Here is a 20,563-nt window from a genome sequence, read left to right on the forward strand (position 1 = left end):
ACTCTCGTCCTTTTGCCCTTTGCAAGAAGAATGTTATCTGCTCGCTGCCACACTCTTGCCACCAGTTTATGTTGGCGAAGTGCAAAGGTGTCTGAAAATCCACACGCGAGAGCACCAAGGGGCTATTCATGCATTTTAGCAAAACTATTCGACAGTTGGCCGAGGCAACCATAAACCCAAGCCGGATTCAAAGCAGCGCCAGACCAACCAGATCTTTTTGTTCCCCATGCCTTATACCATTTGGCCATCGCCTCAGCACTCCATGCTACATGTTGTAATTGGTAGACAGGATGCTTCACAAAACTTGAGCCAATGTTTTAAAAAAAGCGGTGAGCTACAGCTGAGTGAAACCGATGTCATATTGTTTGCCATCGTGTGGCGCTTCAAATATTATTTTTTAAATTCTGCTTAATTTGATAATTAGCTAAATTTAGTTATGTAACATTTTGAGTATACACTTTAGGGTCATGTGCAGTTCATTAATCTGTACATGGGATTAAGAAGCCATCAATTTAGTTTTTTTGTAGCAACGTATCTCCAATATATCTTTTCTTCCAGCATTTAAATAAAGCCTGCGAAATATAAAAGAACCTATGCAATTGCGCTCTTCTGCTACCATATTGTATCACTACCAAGCATGTTGTGAATGCATGAAGCATGCTCGTTCACCATCTCAGAGTGAGTGGTCAACGCAGCTGCAAACATAGTCTTTAAAATGTGTCAGCACGTGTTTCTGGAGCAAAGTGCATGCCATGATCTGGGGTAAGTGATAAGCTGGCTCCTGACACCCAATTCGGACAGAGATTTTAATGAGGCATAGCACACAGAAAACAAAAAAGAAAGGGAAAGCAATGAAGTTGCGTAGTTCGTGGTAGCCTACGTTTTCTTTATTTGTGCGGCTCGTGGAACTGAGCGGAAGGCCACTCACTTGGCCGTGGTCATCGTGCACCTTTGGTTGGTTGAAAACACAGTTGGGAGTGCTAAAATACGTTTTCCCATGAGCGTGGTCCCGTTTCTTTTTAATGTTTTCTGGACTTCCTTTAAATGCCGCAAAAAGGACCACGCAAGAGGTAAGTTCGCACAAAAAACTTGATAAATTATTTCTGTATCCCCTCCTCAATAAAATCCACTTGGACCTTAATTGAACATTAAAAACTGGATAATTAATTGCACCTAATTAACCAGGTAAGCACAATATGAAAAATACTCTGAGGAGGGTCTCATGACAGGAAACACTTTGTCACTGGTTGCGCTCAGCTGCGGTTTCCTCCTTTTTTTAATCCTTGACTCAAGTTACATGAAACACCCTGTATAGCACTTGCTAGTAGCTTCACTTTCGCCTTCACCTTTTATTCATTAATTCTGCGCATGCAAGTGCTCAGCAGAAGTAGTAGTGCAGCCACGCCCATGCAATAAAATCGGATGAGCCAAGAGTTACAGGTTGAAGGTTCTCCTATGTTGCCAATGGCAACTTTGAGCAATTTTAACTTTATACCAAATACATCATGAAGCAAATGCGCAGATTCTGCATTTTGAATTTCCCACTGTTTGCGCCGTACATCACACGTACTGAGCAAGCGGCTAACGAATTTTGCTGTCCAGAAGCAGCCTTACTGTAAAACGAGTTTTATTTCCTGCAAGCAGATTCAATGGGATAGTGGACAAATTTGAGATGTCGTGGATGCTTGCAAACGCAAGCTCGATTAGGCACCGAGTACATGGCGTTAGAGATTCACACGACGCGCAATTGTTCTCGAAGCATGATTTCAAAGCTTTTCGACCGTATGACAACGGCACAGCAGTTACGACCAGTCAGCAAGCAACCTGTAGATCTTAAACATACTGGCGCAAAAAAGCCTTGAAGACCGACACTTTGCCTTAACAGTGTCTCCTCTATTTTTACTGGCCTTAAATTCGGCTGCTGTGCATCAAGCAAACGGCCACTCTTTTGTGCTTTTGTGTACAAAGGAAAAGCGCCTGTTACGGCACCGCACTCTTCAGCTGAGCCAAGTCTAGTACAGAATGCACAAATGCTGGCTTATTGCTGAATTGTTCGACGCTGTTGAAGTAAGTTCCTTTGTCGTTCATGATCGCATGCGTAGAGTCAATATCGCGCCTCCGGCAAGTTTTTGACGAAAATCGACGAGGCGTTCATCATCACTTCCACCGCCGGCTAAATCAACGTGCACTGCCTGTTCACATACCACGTAGGTAATATTGAGCTAGAAGTTCTCTCTGGACGCAAAGGCACGTCGGTGAACTCAGTTTATCATGTTGATAACAAACAAATGAGTGCTCGTATAGGCGCTACAGTAAAAAACACAAACACACAAAAAACATGAATGAAGACAGCGACGAAGGCGCGCGTTATTTACGCCGCCATTGCTAAATATGGAGGAAGAAAAACACTTCGGTTATGTTCGACTAGAGATAGCTCCGGCTTATGACAGCTCTTGCTATGGATTGCGTAGAACAGCGGCCCCAGGTGACCGCGGTTTTCGTATAATTGCACGAAACATTAAAAGAAAACCGCATAAAATTTGAGCTTTGAATACTGCAGGATTGTCTGTGCAGGGTTTGGAGGGAAATTAAAATGTTAATTTAAAAAGAAACATTAGTCTTCGAGTGTTATAAAAGAGCAGACGACACCGTGCACCCGCGGATTTAACAGCGCAGCCACCACAGCGAACGTTTTCATTGCTTTAGTCATTACTGCATCATTCATCACACCTTCGCCCATTGATGCCTTGGGGCAATAAATCTTGCGTAAAAAATACCTGCGGAACGATATTTGCATGGATACTTGCTTTTCCCAGCGCTTGGATTTTGTTGTTATTGTAGTTGTTGCTTGCGTGTTAGCTTTTTAGCCGTGCACCTTTGACAAAACCGTGTCGTGGCCGTGCATAGATAAGAAAGAGGGGTTCGTCTTGACGACGTTGGCGGTACACTCGAGTAAACTGTTAATATGTGCTGTGTAATGTTCCCACCATTATGCAATGAGCCGGTTTCTGCTCTTGTGTACGTGGGAGACAGGTGCGCGTGAAAGTATGCCGTCGTCGTAGGGAGCATGTTCACGCAGATTGAGGCGGCGTCCAGGTGCTGCCTCTTTTCTCGTTTTGCTCATCGCTTGTAGGGGGGCGGGAGGCGGTGGGCGTGTAAAATGTTTCGGTAGACTTGCCTTTGGTCGACATTGTACATAAAAATAAACAGGCAGTATGCAGTGATGAGAGCTTCATATACCAGCAGCGAGGGGACCACTGGGGCAGCTGCACTATCATATGAAACGTACCTAGTCTTCGTCAAGGTCTGAAAGAAGCTTACTGCATATTTTTCTGTGGTCCAGAAAATTTTTCCAGCCCTCGCCAACCCCTTGGTGCTGTAGCTAGGGACAGCATACGAAGGCTGCACAACGACTTGGTGAGATTAGAAAGCAAAATCTCTGCTGGGGTGTGCCGTATAGGAAACATCAATCGCCAAGAAATTATACTTTTCCAGCGCTACCAGTGCATTTCTTGGAAATTCTTGTATATATAGCGTAAAGTTCTTCGTCTCAAGCGACACCCGAGTCAGGTAACAATTAGGCAGTTGTGCAGAGTATGTAATCTTGCATGAAAAGCTCCACACACTGTGTAGCAATGAAGCCTAATATTTCCCATCTCTGCACTTAAGTGGAAAAAAGCTGCATGTCTATATCAAACAAGTTCAGCTTAGTAGAAGGGCATTTTGAGCACAAAATTTGGAGCAATTTCTTGTCCTCGTGCACCACTGAGGAAGAAACACATTAAATTAGTGACAGGATCACGTAATAACTATAGCTCGAGCTAGATGGAGTCGTCCCATAATGAAGCAAGCAGCACACAATAACAGGAGCACAATACAAGGAAGGAGTACAGGCACAAGCTGCTCTTACAACTAGATATTATTGAGGCAAAAAGCGTTCAGATAGGCACAGACTATGAAAACTGCCCAACAAAATCCGATGCTAAAAATGACCGTCACCCAACACCAAAAGTCTTCAACTGCATCCAAGCGAGGCAAACTCCTTCTTTTATAGAAGCACACTGGGTTCTGGTTGTGTCAGTCAGCCTTCTGCAGCAGGTACACGCAGCTGTCAAATTGTAGACTTGCAGTAATGTTGTAGTAACCCTCCCGTGATTGCCCATAGTGGAGCCTTTGAGGTGCAAATAAAGAAATCTAATAAATACAAAAGAATAAAATAAAAAGAATGAAAAAGAACGAAAGAAAATGTAGCTTGCCCTAGAATGACAATTGTGTAATTCTCTCCAAATTTATGTTGCTTTGAATGCTAAAGCCTATGAGACCTTTCGACTCACCAAGTTTCGACTTAGCCAGAAACTGCATATTCTTTATCAGACAAACCAGCGACTAATAGTTTCAGTGAATTTGTGGTGGGCCAGAGCAAAATATAATTATTTTCTAAAAAAAATGGAAATAAAACAGGTAGGAAAGACTCCTATAACTGTGAGGAGTGCTTATGCCTTTCATTGAGCATACGTGAGAGTGAGAAGTTCTTAATTTTATTATGAAGAAGAAACACGAAAGAGGGCATGACCCAAACAACAAAGAATACGTGAGGCACCAAAAGTCTATGATTAGTGTTCTTGGCAGCTGGCGTTATGGCTCCAAGCCATATTTTGGGCACTTAATTCACTTATTATTGACTAGTAACGAATTTACCTGTCATGACTGCACCTGGATTACGGCATTGCAACTACTTAGCAACGGAACAATCATTCTGCAGAGTTCACATATCATCAAATTCAGAATGCATAATTTCAGAAATAGGAAAAACCGAAGGCCTTTTTGGGTACTAAATGCTTTTATATTTGCCATAGGAAGTATAGAAGTTCTCAAAACCCCATCTATAGAAAATGCTGGCGATGATGCAGCAGCGGGAAGTTATGGCGCTCGTTGTGAGTGCTAAAACAACTGAAAATTTGTTATTTCTCTACCATTTACGATAATGCCTATTGCTTAATCTACTCATGCTGCATGCATGTTTGAATCCTGATTGTCAACGCTTGTGCTCTCATTTGGGAAAGGAAAGGTCTTGTGCTAGAGTTTTATAGCAGTGGCAGCTGTGGTTGAGCGTTTTGATTTTAGATTTGGGAAAATTGTGCTTCAGAGCATTAACTACACGCCATTCAAAACCAGCACGCAAAAGCTAACCAGAGTACTTCATTTCCTTAGTGATTACAAATTGCACATTAGTGCCAGATAAAGGGCATGAAAGGAATTATAACGGCATGCTTGCTGATGCCAGAAATATTATCTTTCCTGCCTATATGCACGTTGATGTCGTGGCAGGGGGTTTCTTGATCTGGTTTCTGCCGAAGAGCAGAACACGTTTTTTATTGTGGGCACAAAGATGTGTTCAAGCATTTTTTCACAGTTGATGACAAAGGAATAGTTGCGGAATGTGATAGTTTTGAGAGAAGCAAAGTAGAAAACTTAGAATGAAAAGAGTGGCCTCTGGCACCTCAATACAGCAGAGGCCTAATTTGAACGCATTTCACAGTGTATCGTCAAAATTCACTGCTCCCTCAGATTGCGCCCTAGAATAAACATTTCTGGATAACAACACAGTTTCTGTCACAGCTCACTAGCTCTATCCAACGAGGACTTGACACTTCCTCCTGAGTGATCATGATATAATTGTCATCATCTATATATAACGAAGAACTGGAATCTGAGTTATATGCCAAAGTGAATACCTTTCTCCAACTACTTACTGACTACTAAAACATAAGGTAATTTATGTTATACTGAAATCTATGTCGTTATTATAAATCCACATGAACACCTAGCCATTATTCATTTTACAGAAGTTAAATTCAAAGTCAGTATATTGCATTCACTTAAAAATTACTCACATGTGTGCTGCCTGTTTTTTCATACTGTTGTTTCTCGGCAAACCAGTTAGCAATAGCAATGGAGGTTGCGGAAAAGAAGCTGGACTGGCTGTATTTCATAGCATGGCACATAATGAAGCTGTAGCTTGCATAGTGAGGGACTGCGAGAGAAACTTTTTGATAAGGAACATTATACAGAAAAAATAGGAAAGATGCAGTTATTCGATATGTACACTCAAGGGCTCATAATCTTAAAAAGGCTGCGGGACAGTTTGATGTACACATAGTGTTTTCTGCGCCACACAAGTTGGGGGGGGGGGGGGGGGGGGGCTTTGCCGTATGATAAGGAACCAACATGACAACGTACCTAGAAACAGCCCCTTTCATTGTCCAGTATCGAAAAGGTCCGCATGTGTAGATTCTGTTTCCTCATTTGTGTATGAGCTTTCTCTTCCATGCATTAAACTTTATATCGGTCAGACCGGGTGCTTTGTTAATATCCGGCTTAGGGAACACCGCTGATCACTTTCGGAGTCAACCTATTCTCACCTAAAGGAGCACTGCCAGGATTGCGGGAAGGAAAACGGGAAAGTGCGCCGACCTTTAGTAGCACACGCGTGCATTTTATTCCGCTATAAAGAGAAGACAACAAGGGAGTTAATTGAAGCATACCATAATCCAAAGAGACAAGATGAATGCGTTAGTCAGCTATCGTTATTGCTAGTCAGCAAAGAGATTGCTTTCTTGAACAACACGTGATTTGTTTCAGTGTTCTTTGGTTTTTTCATGTTTTTTACGTTGTCTCGGCTGTCCTCCTATCGGGGTGTAGCGGTTTTTAGCCATTGACCTATGATGTGGCCCTAAGATAGTACTCGGGGTATGTGCACTGGAACATTTTAGGTCATGTGATTGTGAGTTATAAATGTTTTTTCGGAATAAAAATGTAGTTGCGAGTCAGCGCTTGTATGTGTGCTTTCTCGTTCTCGGTCCTTCGTCCGTTCGTGCTGTTTCTACCGAAAATGAATAGCTGCAGCCTGTAAAAATTACCTTGACCACTGAGCTTATTTCTCCTGATTCTAGACATATGCCAAACAATTGAACTGTTTAGACGGTTGGAGGGAAATAAGAGCTCTCTTTTCAGTGTTTTACTGGGCACAATATATCGCAGTTTCTCCTCTTCAAAGCAACACACATTTGGCTATTTTCAATGATGAAGAAATGGGGTCCATATATACTGTGTCATTTATATTCCTCAGTATTGCAGATTTTCCGGCCACGGAGCATTTTATCTGAGGCTGTCATGAGATAATGAGCAAGTATGCAGTCCCTGTTTACATCTTGATCATGCACACTAATGTTTATATTATTTGTATGATTTGTCTGACTTGGTGTTCTTTCTAAGTATATTGGCCCAGTCGCTCTTGCGTTGGCTTCTGATCCCAAATAAGGACGCAGGATAAAATCCCGTCCGCGGCGGCCTCTTTTCGACGAAGAAGAGATGCAGTAAACACCCACGTGTTATCGTGCGACCCGTCAGTGCTTCTCCTCTATACACAAGAATGTGCCCAGTCCTCTTGTTTGCCTTCATTCACTCCATCTAATGCACCGCGATCTTGGGATCAGCAGTCGAACGCCAAAGCCGCTGAGCCACCGCGGCGGCGTGACGGAGCTACCAGAGAAGCAGCTGGCGTCCATAGGTGTTTTTGTGCGATGTCATCGTACGTTAAGGAACCACCGGCAGTCGAAAAAAAAATTACAAGTGTTTACACTCGATCTGCTGCACAACTCAGGGGAAGCTGTCGTCTTGCTGCTGGCTTTATTTCTTGTTTGTTTTAGAATTTTCTCTGGATTTGTTAGTACCGCTGATACGTACGGAGGCTCCGGACTTTTGATGGTGACTGTATGAGCTAGCTCCGGTTGATCGTAAGTTGAGTAAGAATTCTATAATGGCACTCGCGCCTTGAGTCCCTGTTAGGCATATATTGCGTTAACGGTGGTAAAGCAAATCATTCTACACGGCGTTTCTCCTGTCAGGAAAATCCATAGACATCTCTTTGGATTTATAATTGATACCACTCGTTGCTATTAAACGATATTCAGCGCTTTATACGCGGGCAACCGAGCGTATTTGAACACGAATTCTAGCTTGCTGCCTCGATCGTTTTCATTTGAGAGTTTCTGCTGGGCTCTCGGACGACTTAATTCACCGCAGAGCCTATACATATATGGACATAACGTACGTACCAACCAGAATTTGATCGGCTGTTTCCAAGAATCTTGATCGTAGCGGCTTTTAAACATATCCTCCCAACTCAACCACTGGCTCGTTTGCGGTGAAACTGCACACGGCGGTAGCTCGCGTGTTGCTATCTTAAGTATTGTTAGCAGGTTCGGCAACGGCACTTAGCTGGTCACGCAGCGCATGATATTCCGGAATCTTCTGCACCTATTCGAAGCGCTCCAGCTCAAGCAGACGATACATCGCGCCCTTCGGGGGAAACACGGCTTTCGTTTCGTCGATCGCGGTGCAAACGGTTCTGGGATCGCATGGCACGCTGCCGAACTAACATTACAAACGCTAGTCTAACCGGTTATATAGCACCGCATATCGTTTCGCCGCAAATGAGCGAACACTTGAGACAGGAGGATTTTTAAAACTCGCGAGCGTCTTGTGCTCGTAGCGGGCCGGTCCAACCAGTGCCTCCATCTGACAGCGTTCTCAGCGTGCCGACACGGGCAGTGTACCAGAGCCAAACTGCGCGAAGTAAAGAAACAGCGTCACAAGCGTAGCTTCGCACTGTGGAACGCGGGGACAATTGAGCGGCCAGTAGGTGTCAGCTTATCGCAGTGCGGCCCTGCACGGAACAGTGAAAACCAGTTCAATACAAGTGCGGCCAAACGTATCCAAGTGCAATGCAAGCGTGGACCTGTATTGTCAGCGTCAGAAATATACTGGAACACACTGCGTTTTCCGATAGGGTTGTGATATTTGTTTACACTGTGAACCACCAGAACTCGAATCTATGATTTGCCTGTGACTCCAGATGCGACCAGACTTATCTCCAATAATCGCGGCCACACGCAACCGCTTCTACATCGATCAAGATTGTTGTAGTTCCTTTGTCAACTTGTCTTGATGAATCCTAGGCAGCTTTAAAAGTAGCGAGGACAAGAGCGGCATGCATTTTGCTCGACGACAGCCGAACACAGTTGTTCCTATCGTCGCTGCCGAGTTATTAAGCTTTTTGTCGGCGCCGGGCAACCCAATAAACATTTTCTTTAGGAAGCCATTTTCGCTGCCTTCCTGACTGCAGGACTCTCGTTACTACGTGACAAAATAACCGTGGTTTTACGAGTTCCCCGCCATAGGTCGCATACTGGAACAATGCGTCTGTTCCACCTAAAGAAAACATTAAAAGTTAGGACTAGAAATCAGTGTGTAAAGTGATATTTCCATTAACTACCAGACAACGCCATTTGCTCGCCGTAATCCATGAGAATCCCGTCTAACTAAATAATGGAGCAGAAAGCAAAAGTCATGGGGACACTTTATTGACCTAAAGTGTGGTGAGGCGAAAGTCTTTAGCGCGGTGCTACTCCTTGTGCCACTGATGTGTGGTTATGACGTTGATAAGTACACATTTTTTTGTGAATCTTAAATGCTGGAGACACAGGAGGGCGTTTGGGAGGTATCCGTCTGTTTCGGCACCTTTCTGCAAACACTCTCCAGCGTCCTAGACAAGGAGAACGACATAGGCGTTGGCAGAAAGTAGCCTAGTCGTTCGCAGTCTCAGCTGCGGAAAGGAATGATCATAGTTCGAATCCCATCGGGCACAAAGATTTTTTTTCTTATCGAGTTGAACAGAGTTACGAACAGACGGACGGACACCGCGAGTATGAGCCATTAAAGGCTTTCGCCTCAATATTCAATATACCTGGGTTGAGACAGCGAGCCTCAATGGATGCGGTCGTGAATGATTTTGACGGTGGTAAAACAAGTAAAAACGCACAATACACGCAAAAAAATTGCCGGTGGTTTAGCTCTGGTTAAACCTGGAGTGACGCGATAGCAACAGCTGGCCGAGTGGAACGTGCTCAGTTGAATTGCAATGTCAGTCTTTCGCCGCTCAGTTTCGCAAGGCGTTCCTTCATTTGCGTCCCACTTGACATAGCGCATGCGCATAGCTGTAGCAGCTCGGTTTCGCCGGCGCACCGCGCCGCCTGCAGCAGCAACTGCTCTGCACCACGTGGCTTGTCACGTGATCAACCACGTGATCTGCCACGAATCCGCGCCGCCGGCAGCTGCTCCACACCACGTGACAGCGTGGCGGCACAGCCACCGCCACGGCGCCGCCACGCTGAAGGCTCAAAGTGCTACCGCAATATAGCTATCGCTACAAAACACATGGTATACACAAGCTCGCCAGCGTATGTATCGCAGTTTACAAAAGAAAGACTCACGCGACGCTATAATTTTTTTGTTTGCAGGCGCCTTGCTATCAGTTTTGAAATCCTTTTCTGTCGCGTCGAATACAAGAATGATGCTTCACATTGCACGGGACAAGAGCTCTGACGCCTGCAGCCTGAGGTTCCTGCATGGCATCCGCTTCTTCAGCATTGTCTGGGTTGTGATGGGACACTGCTACTGTTCTCCGTCTGATGTATGGTGTACGTGAGTCCATGGGACAACTTATTCCCGTCAATTATTTTTGTGCATGAGTCCATGAGACAAGAGAAACTAGAATTGACAATAACCATACATGTCCACCTAAGCTTACAAAAGCACAGATAAGGTGATGATAGAGTTAGGTGGCCACCGAAGTGCACTCACATTTTGTAGGCTAAAAAACACGGTGACTATTTCCCGGTCTGAATGAAAGAGCAAGTAATATTGCGTTTTTGGAATCAGAATTACAGGCTTCGGCTGTGGCTTGCGAGGATAACGTAGTGTGCATGAGTTACTGTTCTCACGTTAAAACAAGCAAAACACGTCCTCTTTCGCATCCGATCATTTAGACATGCCAGCGTTGTATCATAATCGGGATTGCCTGTTCCGGAGTTTTTAAGGATGCTTAAGAGCGAATTGCATCCGCCAGTGCTGGTGCGCCCAGATAACAGATTTCTAATTGTGTCGGTTTGGTTACTTCCTGACCACAACCCAAAATCTAGGCCACGTGGCACATGCTCATGTTGCCCAATGTCTAGTTCCTATCGATTACTTGATATAAACAAACTTAGATAGAAAAAAATTTAAGCGCCATGAAATCTACACACTTACGCCAAACTGCACCATGTGTTTTAAAAGTAAAGAGCTAGCCACAGCGGCCGAGATTTGTGTGGGCTCTTCGGTCTAAAAAACGTGACGGAGTAATCTTTGAAACGTGGTTCAAGCGGCATATGGCTGCTATACTTCGTACAAAATTTTGGAGTCTGCTAAGATTGGGCTTTTTATGAACAATTCCTCGGAGCTGGGTATGTGTTAAAAATTACACTCTGCATATTTCTCCTTGCAGCCCGAATGATGAACATGATAATATACGTTGATCAGTGGCAAAACATTATCCTAACAGCTGGATTCATTGGCGTTGACAGTTTCTTCTTCCTAAGGTGCGTAGCATTAATTCATCCATTCCCTCATCACCTTAAACACTCACAAGCCCGAGGTGTGTGCGACACGAAACACCGACAGTAACATTATTACAGTTAAGTCATACACGACGTTGTTAGAGCGCCAAGCAGTGTAAACACTTTACTGACGTTCGAGAGAAGAAAACACGACGCACGGGATTCAGGAGGCTTGAGGCACCTGACGCAAGGTGTTAAACAAGTCACAAGAACCCAATGTGTATGAAATTTAACCTTGGCAATAGATGTGAACAGGTGGGATTGAAAATCTGATACGGTTGGCAGCAGTGAAATGAAAGAGGATTGTTGGTGAGAGGGCCAAGGGCAGACAAGTATGTATTCTACGCTCCACACGAGTAATTTAAACTATAAACTCTGTAATGCAGGTCACATGTGCGTGAAGGTTTAAGGAAAAAATTTTATGTCAATGAAAATAAACTCAGCAGACGCAGCGTCTTTGAAAATTCCATCGTTCTGAACGGTTTTTCTCTGCCTGGCGCGAACCTGTTGCGTACAACAAGACTGCGGCCGCTAGAGCGACTACGCAGTTGTTTTAAATAAAGCATGTCTCATTTTCAGCACTTAGAGAGCTCGTCTCTTAATTTAACCAGTTAATCACAACGACCGTAAAGAAATAATGCACTTCCCCTTTAGTGCACTTCCACTGACATTCAAAATAAAGTTCGCTTGGGGGCGTCAATTGCTGAAACGAGAAACAGTGGAAATTGCGTCTTTTACGCAGAATGAACATTATTTAAATCTCTGTGAAGGATGGCTACTCGCCTCTCATTTGACGGTTGCGTTCAGAGAAAATCGAAAAAAAATCCCTCGCACCAACCATCCGCTTGTTCGGACTCAAATTTCGCTCACAGGTGGAATTTGGTGCTCACGTTTGTTCTTATGTATACGTCTGGGTTGGATACTTGCCTGATTCGGACGGAATTAATCAAAACTCTCCATAGTATGCGGACCAAAACACCAAGCGTTCGCAGCAATGGCACCGTTAGCGCCATCTGCGCCCACCGGAGGAACGGTTGCTCTGCTTTTAGCCACAGGTGAAGCTGCAGGGAAAAAAAATGGGGAGAAAGTGGTTTTGTGCTTGGTTTGAAAGTGCTTTCTCAAATACTGCAACAAAATTTGGCACAGAAATCATTGCCTGTGACTGCCCCACCGCGCCACTCCCAGCACTTAGCCTTCCTTTCATGTGTTTTTCTGCAACCTCGGTAGAGTCCTCATTCGTCCGGAGAGCCCGTGATGGCGCTACTGGCATCATTGCTGCGAAAGCTTTCTGTTTTGGTCTGCCCCAGCAGCAAATAAAGGCGATTTTCGATTAATTTTTACCGAATAACGCAAATAAACCATCCAAATGTAATGTAAAACAAAATTGACCGCCAAATTCCACCTGTGTGCGAAAATTGAGCCCGAAGAAAAGGCCGCGAGAATTTTGTTTCATTTTCTCTGATCCATGCAAGAGTCGGCAGTAGCTTTGCGAAAGCTTACTCGGTCAGGTAAATAAAGTTATGTGTCCACATAATCTGCAGGTAATTACCATCAATACATCACGAATAAAAGTAGTGAAAATGAATTTCGCACTAAATATTCAGAAGGAAGGCCAGCCGAATTTGTTTCTGGGCTGCGTTGTGTTGAGCTGTCTATTCTACTTAATACTAGAATCATGTTTCCTGTAAGGAACCCACGCTTCGTAAGAAGTGAATCATCGTTTCTAAACATCCCCTTTAATTACTGAGAGTGAACGGCTCGCCGTCTACAGCCCGTGCTGCGATGCGCGATAAGGCTTTACACGACTTGAAACAACACCTATATTTCTTACTTCCCCCAGTAAGAAGTATGTGCGATTTCGTCGCGCTTATTCATTTCTCGGCCTGTTACAGTGGATATCTTCTAGCTTCGATCGTATGGAAGCAGAAGAGGACTGGAGTTGTGGTTTTTCTTTTTGCTGTTTTGAGAAGATTATTCAGGTATGTTTTGAATAGAAATATGTAACACTAGATATGTAACACTCGAGCATGCAGCACATTATAATGAGGAGTTCTGCAGATTACTTCCCGGATCGCTGCTAATTTTTTGCATTAAATTGATGTTTGGCTCTAAACAACCCGCAACAACTGGTGTTATTGCCTGGACTTCAATATGTAAGGTAGTGATTGAAAACGATGCTTGTAAGAAATGTTCGTAAGGAAACATGGAAAGCCACACACAGTTTATTTTTTTAGTCAGCATTCTTTGTCTTGTGCACGGAATAGTTATTTGGCTCAATGAATTTAATGATTGATTATCAGTGCTCAAGTACATTGCCTTAATTCTCCAAAGCACCTTCGGTGTGGGACATCACGACAGGTAAACTCTCTTTCCTATCACCCTCTAGCTAGACCGTGATACGCAAGGGCCTCGCCCAATGCATGCAGCTCAGTACAGCCTAATCTTTCAGAACCATGGTCCCAGTGTTCTTCCTGCTCATGTGTCTGCAACTGCTGCCTCTCATCGCCTCCGGACCGGACTCCAAAGCATTCTTTGACAAGATCGACGAAGACTTCCGGAGACAGTGGCTGGCTATACTGCTACAAGTGCAGAACTATGCTTTTAAAAAGGACGCGATTGCTGTAAGGATCTTGACAGAGTGAGAAGTTATTAGGACGCATATTATTTATGCTTATGCTATGTTTGTTGCATTCGCTTTCCGAGTGCACAGTGGCAGATATGCGTGTCTGTCACGAAATAGAAATGCGATGACTTCTGTCTCTTTGTTTTTATGTTAGGAACCCAGAATGATGAAGCGTTAGTTGATCACAAAGCATGGCTCTATTTGTCCCTGATTAGGAATAAAGGTAAGAAAGAAGGTATTGTCATCCTCCAAAGTGTTGTGGCATCTACTTGAAGCTGCTGGCTGCCCAACCCCGTGGCTCCCACACAACTATCTTATTAATATCAATCGCAGCTCCTCTCTCCACTGTATATAGATTAAAAGAACTTCTATTTGGTTCTAGACGGTTCATTGTACTCGAGAAAGGAAAACAGTAGCGCCGAAAAACACAGATACAGCAGAAGAACGACGTAGGACAAGATCTTACTTCATCTGACTTCATTCTTTGAAAAGCGAACAAATACACAGAAAATCTTGGCATGCGCAGAAAGATATCCCATGCGCGATCAACAAAACCGTTCACGATATGTAATCTCGGCTTTGAACAGGTTCACAGATCTATCGCTGCCACAACCTTTTCCTCTTTTTCTTATGTGGTACGCCTCTGAAACCTCTCGTGCCTTACTATCACCACTCCTGCCTAGAATCTTTATCTTATCATGTCGTGGTTCATACTTTTTGCATTCCTCACAATTTTCCCGTGCCTAATATTAAGCCGCTCGGTGACAGTGACACACCTTGAACTCTGAACATACGGCGGGGAAAAATTGCGAGCAATGCAAAAAGTGTGAACCACGACTTGATGTGATAAAGACTCTGGGCATTAGCGGTGATAGTATGGCACGGGAGGTTTTAGAGGCGTACCAAATAAGGAAAAGATGAAAAGGTTGTGTCAACGATACATCTGTGAACCTGTTTAAAGCCGAAATTACATATCTTGACCGGTTTTGTTGATCGCGCATGAGATTTCTTTCAGCGCATGTCTAGATTTTGTGTATATTTTGTCGCTTTTCAAAGAATAAAGTCAGATGAAGTAAACGCTTGTCCTTTGTCGCTCTTCTGCTGTGTGTGTGTGTTTTCGGCGGTACTGTTTCCCTCTCTTCACTGCAGAATATTAGTATGATGATGACAGCAAATATTCACCCCAAATCCCAAACTTTACTCCTCAAATGCAATCCACTAGTGAGGTGCGCCTTTTGTGACGGAAAAACAGAACAAAATGAACATGCCATTACCCGCTACATTCTTATCCGCAGCCCGTGTTTGGTCATTTCTGGTACCTCTTGGTCGACTTCCAGTTCTTCCTTGTTACCCTGCCGATACTACTGCTGTTGAAAAAGTAAGTGCCGAATCTGCATATTTTTAATGTTTTAAACGTTATTTCCTCAGACAGCAGACTTCAGCGAGCCAACCTCAGCACGACTTCTGCCTCCGCACTCTTGTGTCTACTATCTGTAAGTGAGCAAATATGTTGGGTGAACAGAACTCACGGCCCTAATTAACCTCATATTACGCGCCTCGAGGGTGGCTCAGGCAGCGTGATAACCATCCATCTCATGTAAAACTAGCGGCTGCAGCGGCGCCAGTGGCCGCCAGCTGAAATGCACCCAAACGCATGTCACGCTCTTAAACAGAATCAGCGCTATTTGCCACTTAGGCGCGATGATCTACCGGGAATAAGAAATTTTCCCCGCTTTCGTACGCTTGTGCAGTGCTTCAGTGACCAACTTTTGCATGTAGAGAGAAAGAGGGGAAAAACATTTATTTAGGTGATTAATTCGTAGAAGCCGGGTGTTCGGGGCCCCTAGTCCAGGGTTATGCTGGCGGCAGCTGACTTGTGGACTAGCTTCATTATCCAGGCTTGCTGGTCCAGGTTCTCGCTTGTGAGGGCTTCATCCACTGCTCGTGTGTCGGGTGGGGCAATATTTGTCTTTTCTCCGGTTTGTCCTGGCATTCCCAAATTTATGGGAGAGCGTGGAACTTGCTCCGCACCAAGGACAGTAACTTGGTTATTGTGTGGGTCTGATGTGTAAAATATGCGCACTTGGATATCTATTGGTTTGTATTCTCGTCCAGTCAATGGAATCTAAGGAGGACAGTTTGTGTGGCGTTGAGAAATGTCATATTTCTAGTATAAAGCGTTCTAGCCTGTCACAATACGGTCCTAAGAGAGGGGTGGGGTAGGGATGGGGATCTTTCTGGTTTTTGAGAGCGCGGGCTAGATCGTTCGGTCCCTGGTTTCTGGCTAGGCCTTGATGGCCTGGTATCCATGTTATTCTGTGCGAGTTTTAGAGTGTACTTAATACTGTGCTAGCACTTCGGTGAAGTTTTCCAGCAAGGTAGTCCCTGCAGGCTTGTTGGGAGTCCGTCACGACGTACGATGACTTGCCCTGTCGGTCTTGAGCCCTGATAATGATTGCTATGGCCAGTGATTCTGCTTCCGCAGGGTCGTTGACATAGAATGAATCCCTAATGATTAGCCTCTTCCCTTTGTCGACCGCAGCAATCGCGAGCCTGCCTGACTCGCCTTAGGTCCCGATGTACACGTATACTCTTCCGGGTCTTTTGATATTTTTTGCCAGTGCTTTGACTCTGACTCTCCTCCTACCCTAATGCCGCTCTTAGTGCATGTGTCGGGGTATCGGGTTTATATAGACCTTCTCTCTTACAGGTATCAGAATTTGAAACTTTCTCTCACTAGTTCGTATTGCCTGCCATAGCCCCAGTCTCGTCAGGATATTCCTACCCGCTTGTGTTGTGGGTCAGCGTTTTTTAACCCTACAGAACCACCTCCCTCAGCTCCTCGAAGGTGTTGCGTACTCCGAGTTCCAAAAGACGTTCCGTCGTTGTCGTTGCTGGGATGTTTAAGACACTTTTATAGGCTCCTCTTAACACGGCATTAATGGCCCTTCTATCAACGATTCTAATCTCTTGATATGAGAGCCCATAGGTAATCCAGTTTACGAATAGGGCTTGGACTATGCGGAGGGTGTCTTCCTTCCTCATCCCTTTCAGATGCGAGGTTATCCTTCTAATCATTCTTGGTATTTTCTGACCGTGTCCTTGAGAGTGTTGATTGTAAAATGTGCTCTCAGATTGCGTTGCAATCACAGCCCCAAAACTCTGATCTTCTCTTTTTCCTGAATTTATTGGTATCCTAGGTAGTTTTCAATCTCAAGGCATAAATGGATACCTGATGATGTCGCAAAGCTCCTCAGAAGAAAATTTATGAGACTGAAGGGGTCTTTCGCAGGAATTTGCCTCCTATTGGCAGATAACATGCAAAGTGCGTCCACCCTCATCAGTTCTTCACCTTCGAAATAATTTTCCTTTCGGAAAATTTTTCCAGCCTTCGTTTTGGCGTGTGTCATTTTTATTAATGCATTAAGGTAAAAAAATTCAAAGAATCCATTCACTTTTAGTTCCTGTTTAAAGGAGAAGTAGGAGACTTATGGCTGTGAATCACCCGCTTAACGTGGTTCCGACTTCTTTCAGGTTGAGATAACACGAAAATAGTGGCCATATCTCCACGACATAACTTGTTTCCCTGCAAAACCAGCGTGAAAAGAGAGAAATTGTTCACCGTGGGACGTTCTAGGGGTCAGAACTAGTCACATTTCTTGTTGTCTGGTCCGGCGAGCGCTCGAATTTTCGCGTAGTTCTGCAAGATGTACTATAAGATTACTGCCATGTTTAAAAAGTTTTAGAGCTCAACATCAGCCTACCCGTTGCTCTTTAACAAAAGAACAGAAGAGTTTTATATATCAAGAAAAGGTATTGAGTGGACTATCGATAGAGTACATGAGCTATGTACCGCGGCTCATTTCTGACTCATATTTGCTGTATAAAAATTTGTACTACACCATGCTGAAGTACTCGAAGAGAGATATCACTAAAGCAATGTGGAACTTAAGGTTATATTTCGTAGGAAGGATGCATTGAGTGCATGCAGTGATACCAACAGCACATGACAGTTTAGATTGCAGATATTCAGTGTGTTAATTCAAGGTCAAATGACTTTCTGAAAATGCTTTCTGAAAAGACCGACACAAAGAGTGAGCAAAAGCTATTGTTGGGTTTTTACATCGCAGTTAGCTGTTCAAACACGGCGCAAGACGCGCAGCACCAGTTGTGGGCGGTTTGTTTACAAACGTGAGTGGGATGGGGGTGCATGAGGGGCCAGCACACAAATGAGTGCAGCATGCACTGATTACGTGGTGCAGTTTTAGGCCTAAGTCTGGCGCATTCATGAAACATTGGGCTTTTTTATTACTCGGACAATTGCGGATATATTGTTCTGCGCGTCGTGAAACGCATTGCATACCGTATTCTTGCGCAGGCGCGGCGTGGCGCCTATTTCAAATCCTGAAAGGGTTTTTCAGAGGAGTGAGGACTACAGTTCTTTTCGTATTTTTGGTACCTGGACCACTGACGATGATTGACAAGGCACACAATATTACAAAATACTTTAAACTTGTGATAAGGCGGTACATAAGAGAGGCAAACTGCCTGCCGACGTTGGAGCACCGTTTATTTTCACTTTGTTGGCCAGCTGCAAAGCATCACCGTTTGAGGACGTCTAGCTTGTATTTTTTTCTGCAAGCACTAGCGATGTGTTGACTACATGTCCTTCTTTCTTACTGTTAATGCTTTCAGATTTGCTGGTATTAAGGAAAGCAGTTATCTTTGTATAGAGCCTTTCTGTACCATACTGGTCTTGGTTTGAGTCTAGTCTTTATGTGCCCATTCTTTATTTTGCCCCGAAAAAAACAGTTTCGTCGACACTCCGTCTATGTAATAAATACTACATGCTGAATGACCACTTGCTCCGAACAGAAGACAAGCGCGCTATACATAAAGAGCATTTGTTGATTTATGAGACTATGCCTTCCTGCATTATGGCAACCTTTTCTGTACAACTTACATTGAAATTATTTCGGTACGGCCAAATTTGCAGAAGGGATTAAACGAGACGTTGTCCACCTGCGGCCAGAGGCAAGCCTGGGTAAGCGCAAGCCATTCGAAATTAAAATCTATTTGAGCGCCACACGAGCAATCCGAAATTCGCGCTAGTGAAACCGAAACAGGAAGTGTGGGGTTGCTCTCATGAACCATTAGGTCCACTAGAATCGATTGGTCCGCTGGGGTCTATAGGAGGGTCCTCTCTTATTCATCTACCTATGGTACAGGCTGAGAGTCCGCGTCACTGTCCGTGTTGCGGTGCGTCTGAGGCAATCCAAACGAACATGATCCCACTTATAAGGCGGCCTGGTATACGGTGCACAGTAATTTTTTTCGTCTGTTGGCCTAGCATCTGAGCGCTCGCCGAGTCATGAGGTGCAGATTTCATTCGATACAACAATACTCAAAGAGTCAGATTAAAGGGCTACATTACCTAGCTACTCTGCACTTCAAGATGCATTCCGTTCACTTTGTGAGACATGTGCAGCTTGATACAGACACAACATCCGGATGCCTCTTGCCGGGTAATCAATTAATTATACACAATTTAACCCCTTAACGCGCTGCTTGTTACTGATATGTGATTTCTGCATTTCGTTTGATTTCCTATGCGCCCATTCACGCTCTTATACTATTCGTTCCTTTTTTATTTTTTCTGCATCTTTTTCAGCCGCCCGAAAGTTACTGTTGGTGTGCTCGCCCTCGTGTCGTTGGTAGGATGTTTAATAGCAATGTGGCAAGTCGCTGGTAGCAGAAAGACACCTTTCATTGTGCTAATCACCGAGTCTTTATCGTAAGTATATCTACATTACGTCTTTCATCCTTAAGTACTCAAAACCTCACCACCTTTTGCGATTCCTCTTTGGGTGGCCGAGTTTGAAATACTCTAGTAAAATTCGTCTCACTTAAACTGCCATAATAGTAAGTCGCGAGAATTTTACTTCTGAAAGAACCTTGAAAGCTGACTAGTCATATTAAATCAATTTGCTCGGTTTTTCAGTCGAGGCAACAAGGATGGCAGACGATGCAATGTTTCTCATGGCACAGAGCCAGGAAGCAATTTCAAGCGTGCGCATATACTTTGAACTTGTCTCCTGCTTCCTCTAGGTCTGATGTGAATTATATTTACTAACCAGCAACGCAGGCCCTTGATCATCAAAACTTTGGGGACGCAGCGCAAGAAGAGGATCTGAATTAGCATCTGTTTTTTGCAGTTGATAAATAGAGCACTGCACTCAGGGTCTTATAACTTTATACGGTATGCAGTTCTTCTGGCAGAAAAGAAACCCATGTCAAACAATGCAACCAATCGGTGGCAACCTTCATTAGATCGTGCACGTGCCGTCGCATGTGTAGTGACCATCTTGCGAGGTGGTGTGTCTGCTGCGCATACTTTGATGAAGCACGGTTCATGGCTGCATGGAAGCAGCAACCAAGAAAC

General features: G+C 44.2%; 1 protein-coding gene across 1 annotated transcript in view; it reads left to right on the plus strand.

The window, feature by feature from the left end:
* The window catches only part of LOC144111902 (nose resistant to fluoxetine protein 6-like), a 122,489-nt gene that overhangs the window by 67,342 nt on the left and 34,584 nt on the right, over positions 1–20,563 (plus strand). Inside the window, exons 6-11 of the mRNA XM_077644940.1 lie at positions 10,362–10,541; positions 11,387–11,480; positions 13,391–13,477; positions 13,948–14,119; positions 15,417–15,499; positions 19,793–19,915. Coding sequence (XP_077501066.1) covers positions 10,362–10,541; positions 11,387–11,480; positions 13,391–13,477; positions 13,948–14,119; positions 15,417–15,499; positions 19,793–19,915 — 739 coding nt within the window. The remainder of the gene's footprint in view (positions 1–10,361; positions 10,542–11,386; positions 11,481–13,390; positions 13,478–13,947; positions 14,120–15,416; positions 15,500–19,792; positions 19,916–20,563) is intronic.

Source organism: Amblyomma americanum, unplaced genomic scaffold (genome assembly GCF_052857255.1).
Source record: "Amblyomma americanum isolate KBUSLIRL-KWMA unplaced genomic scaffold, ASM5285725v1 scaffold_12, whole genome shotgun sequence".
Taxonomy (NCBI): Eukaryota; Metazoa; Arthropoda; class Arachnida; order Ixodida; family Ixodidae; genus Amblyomma; species Amblyomma americanum.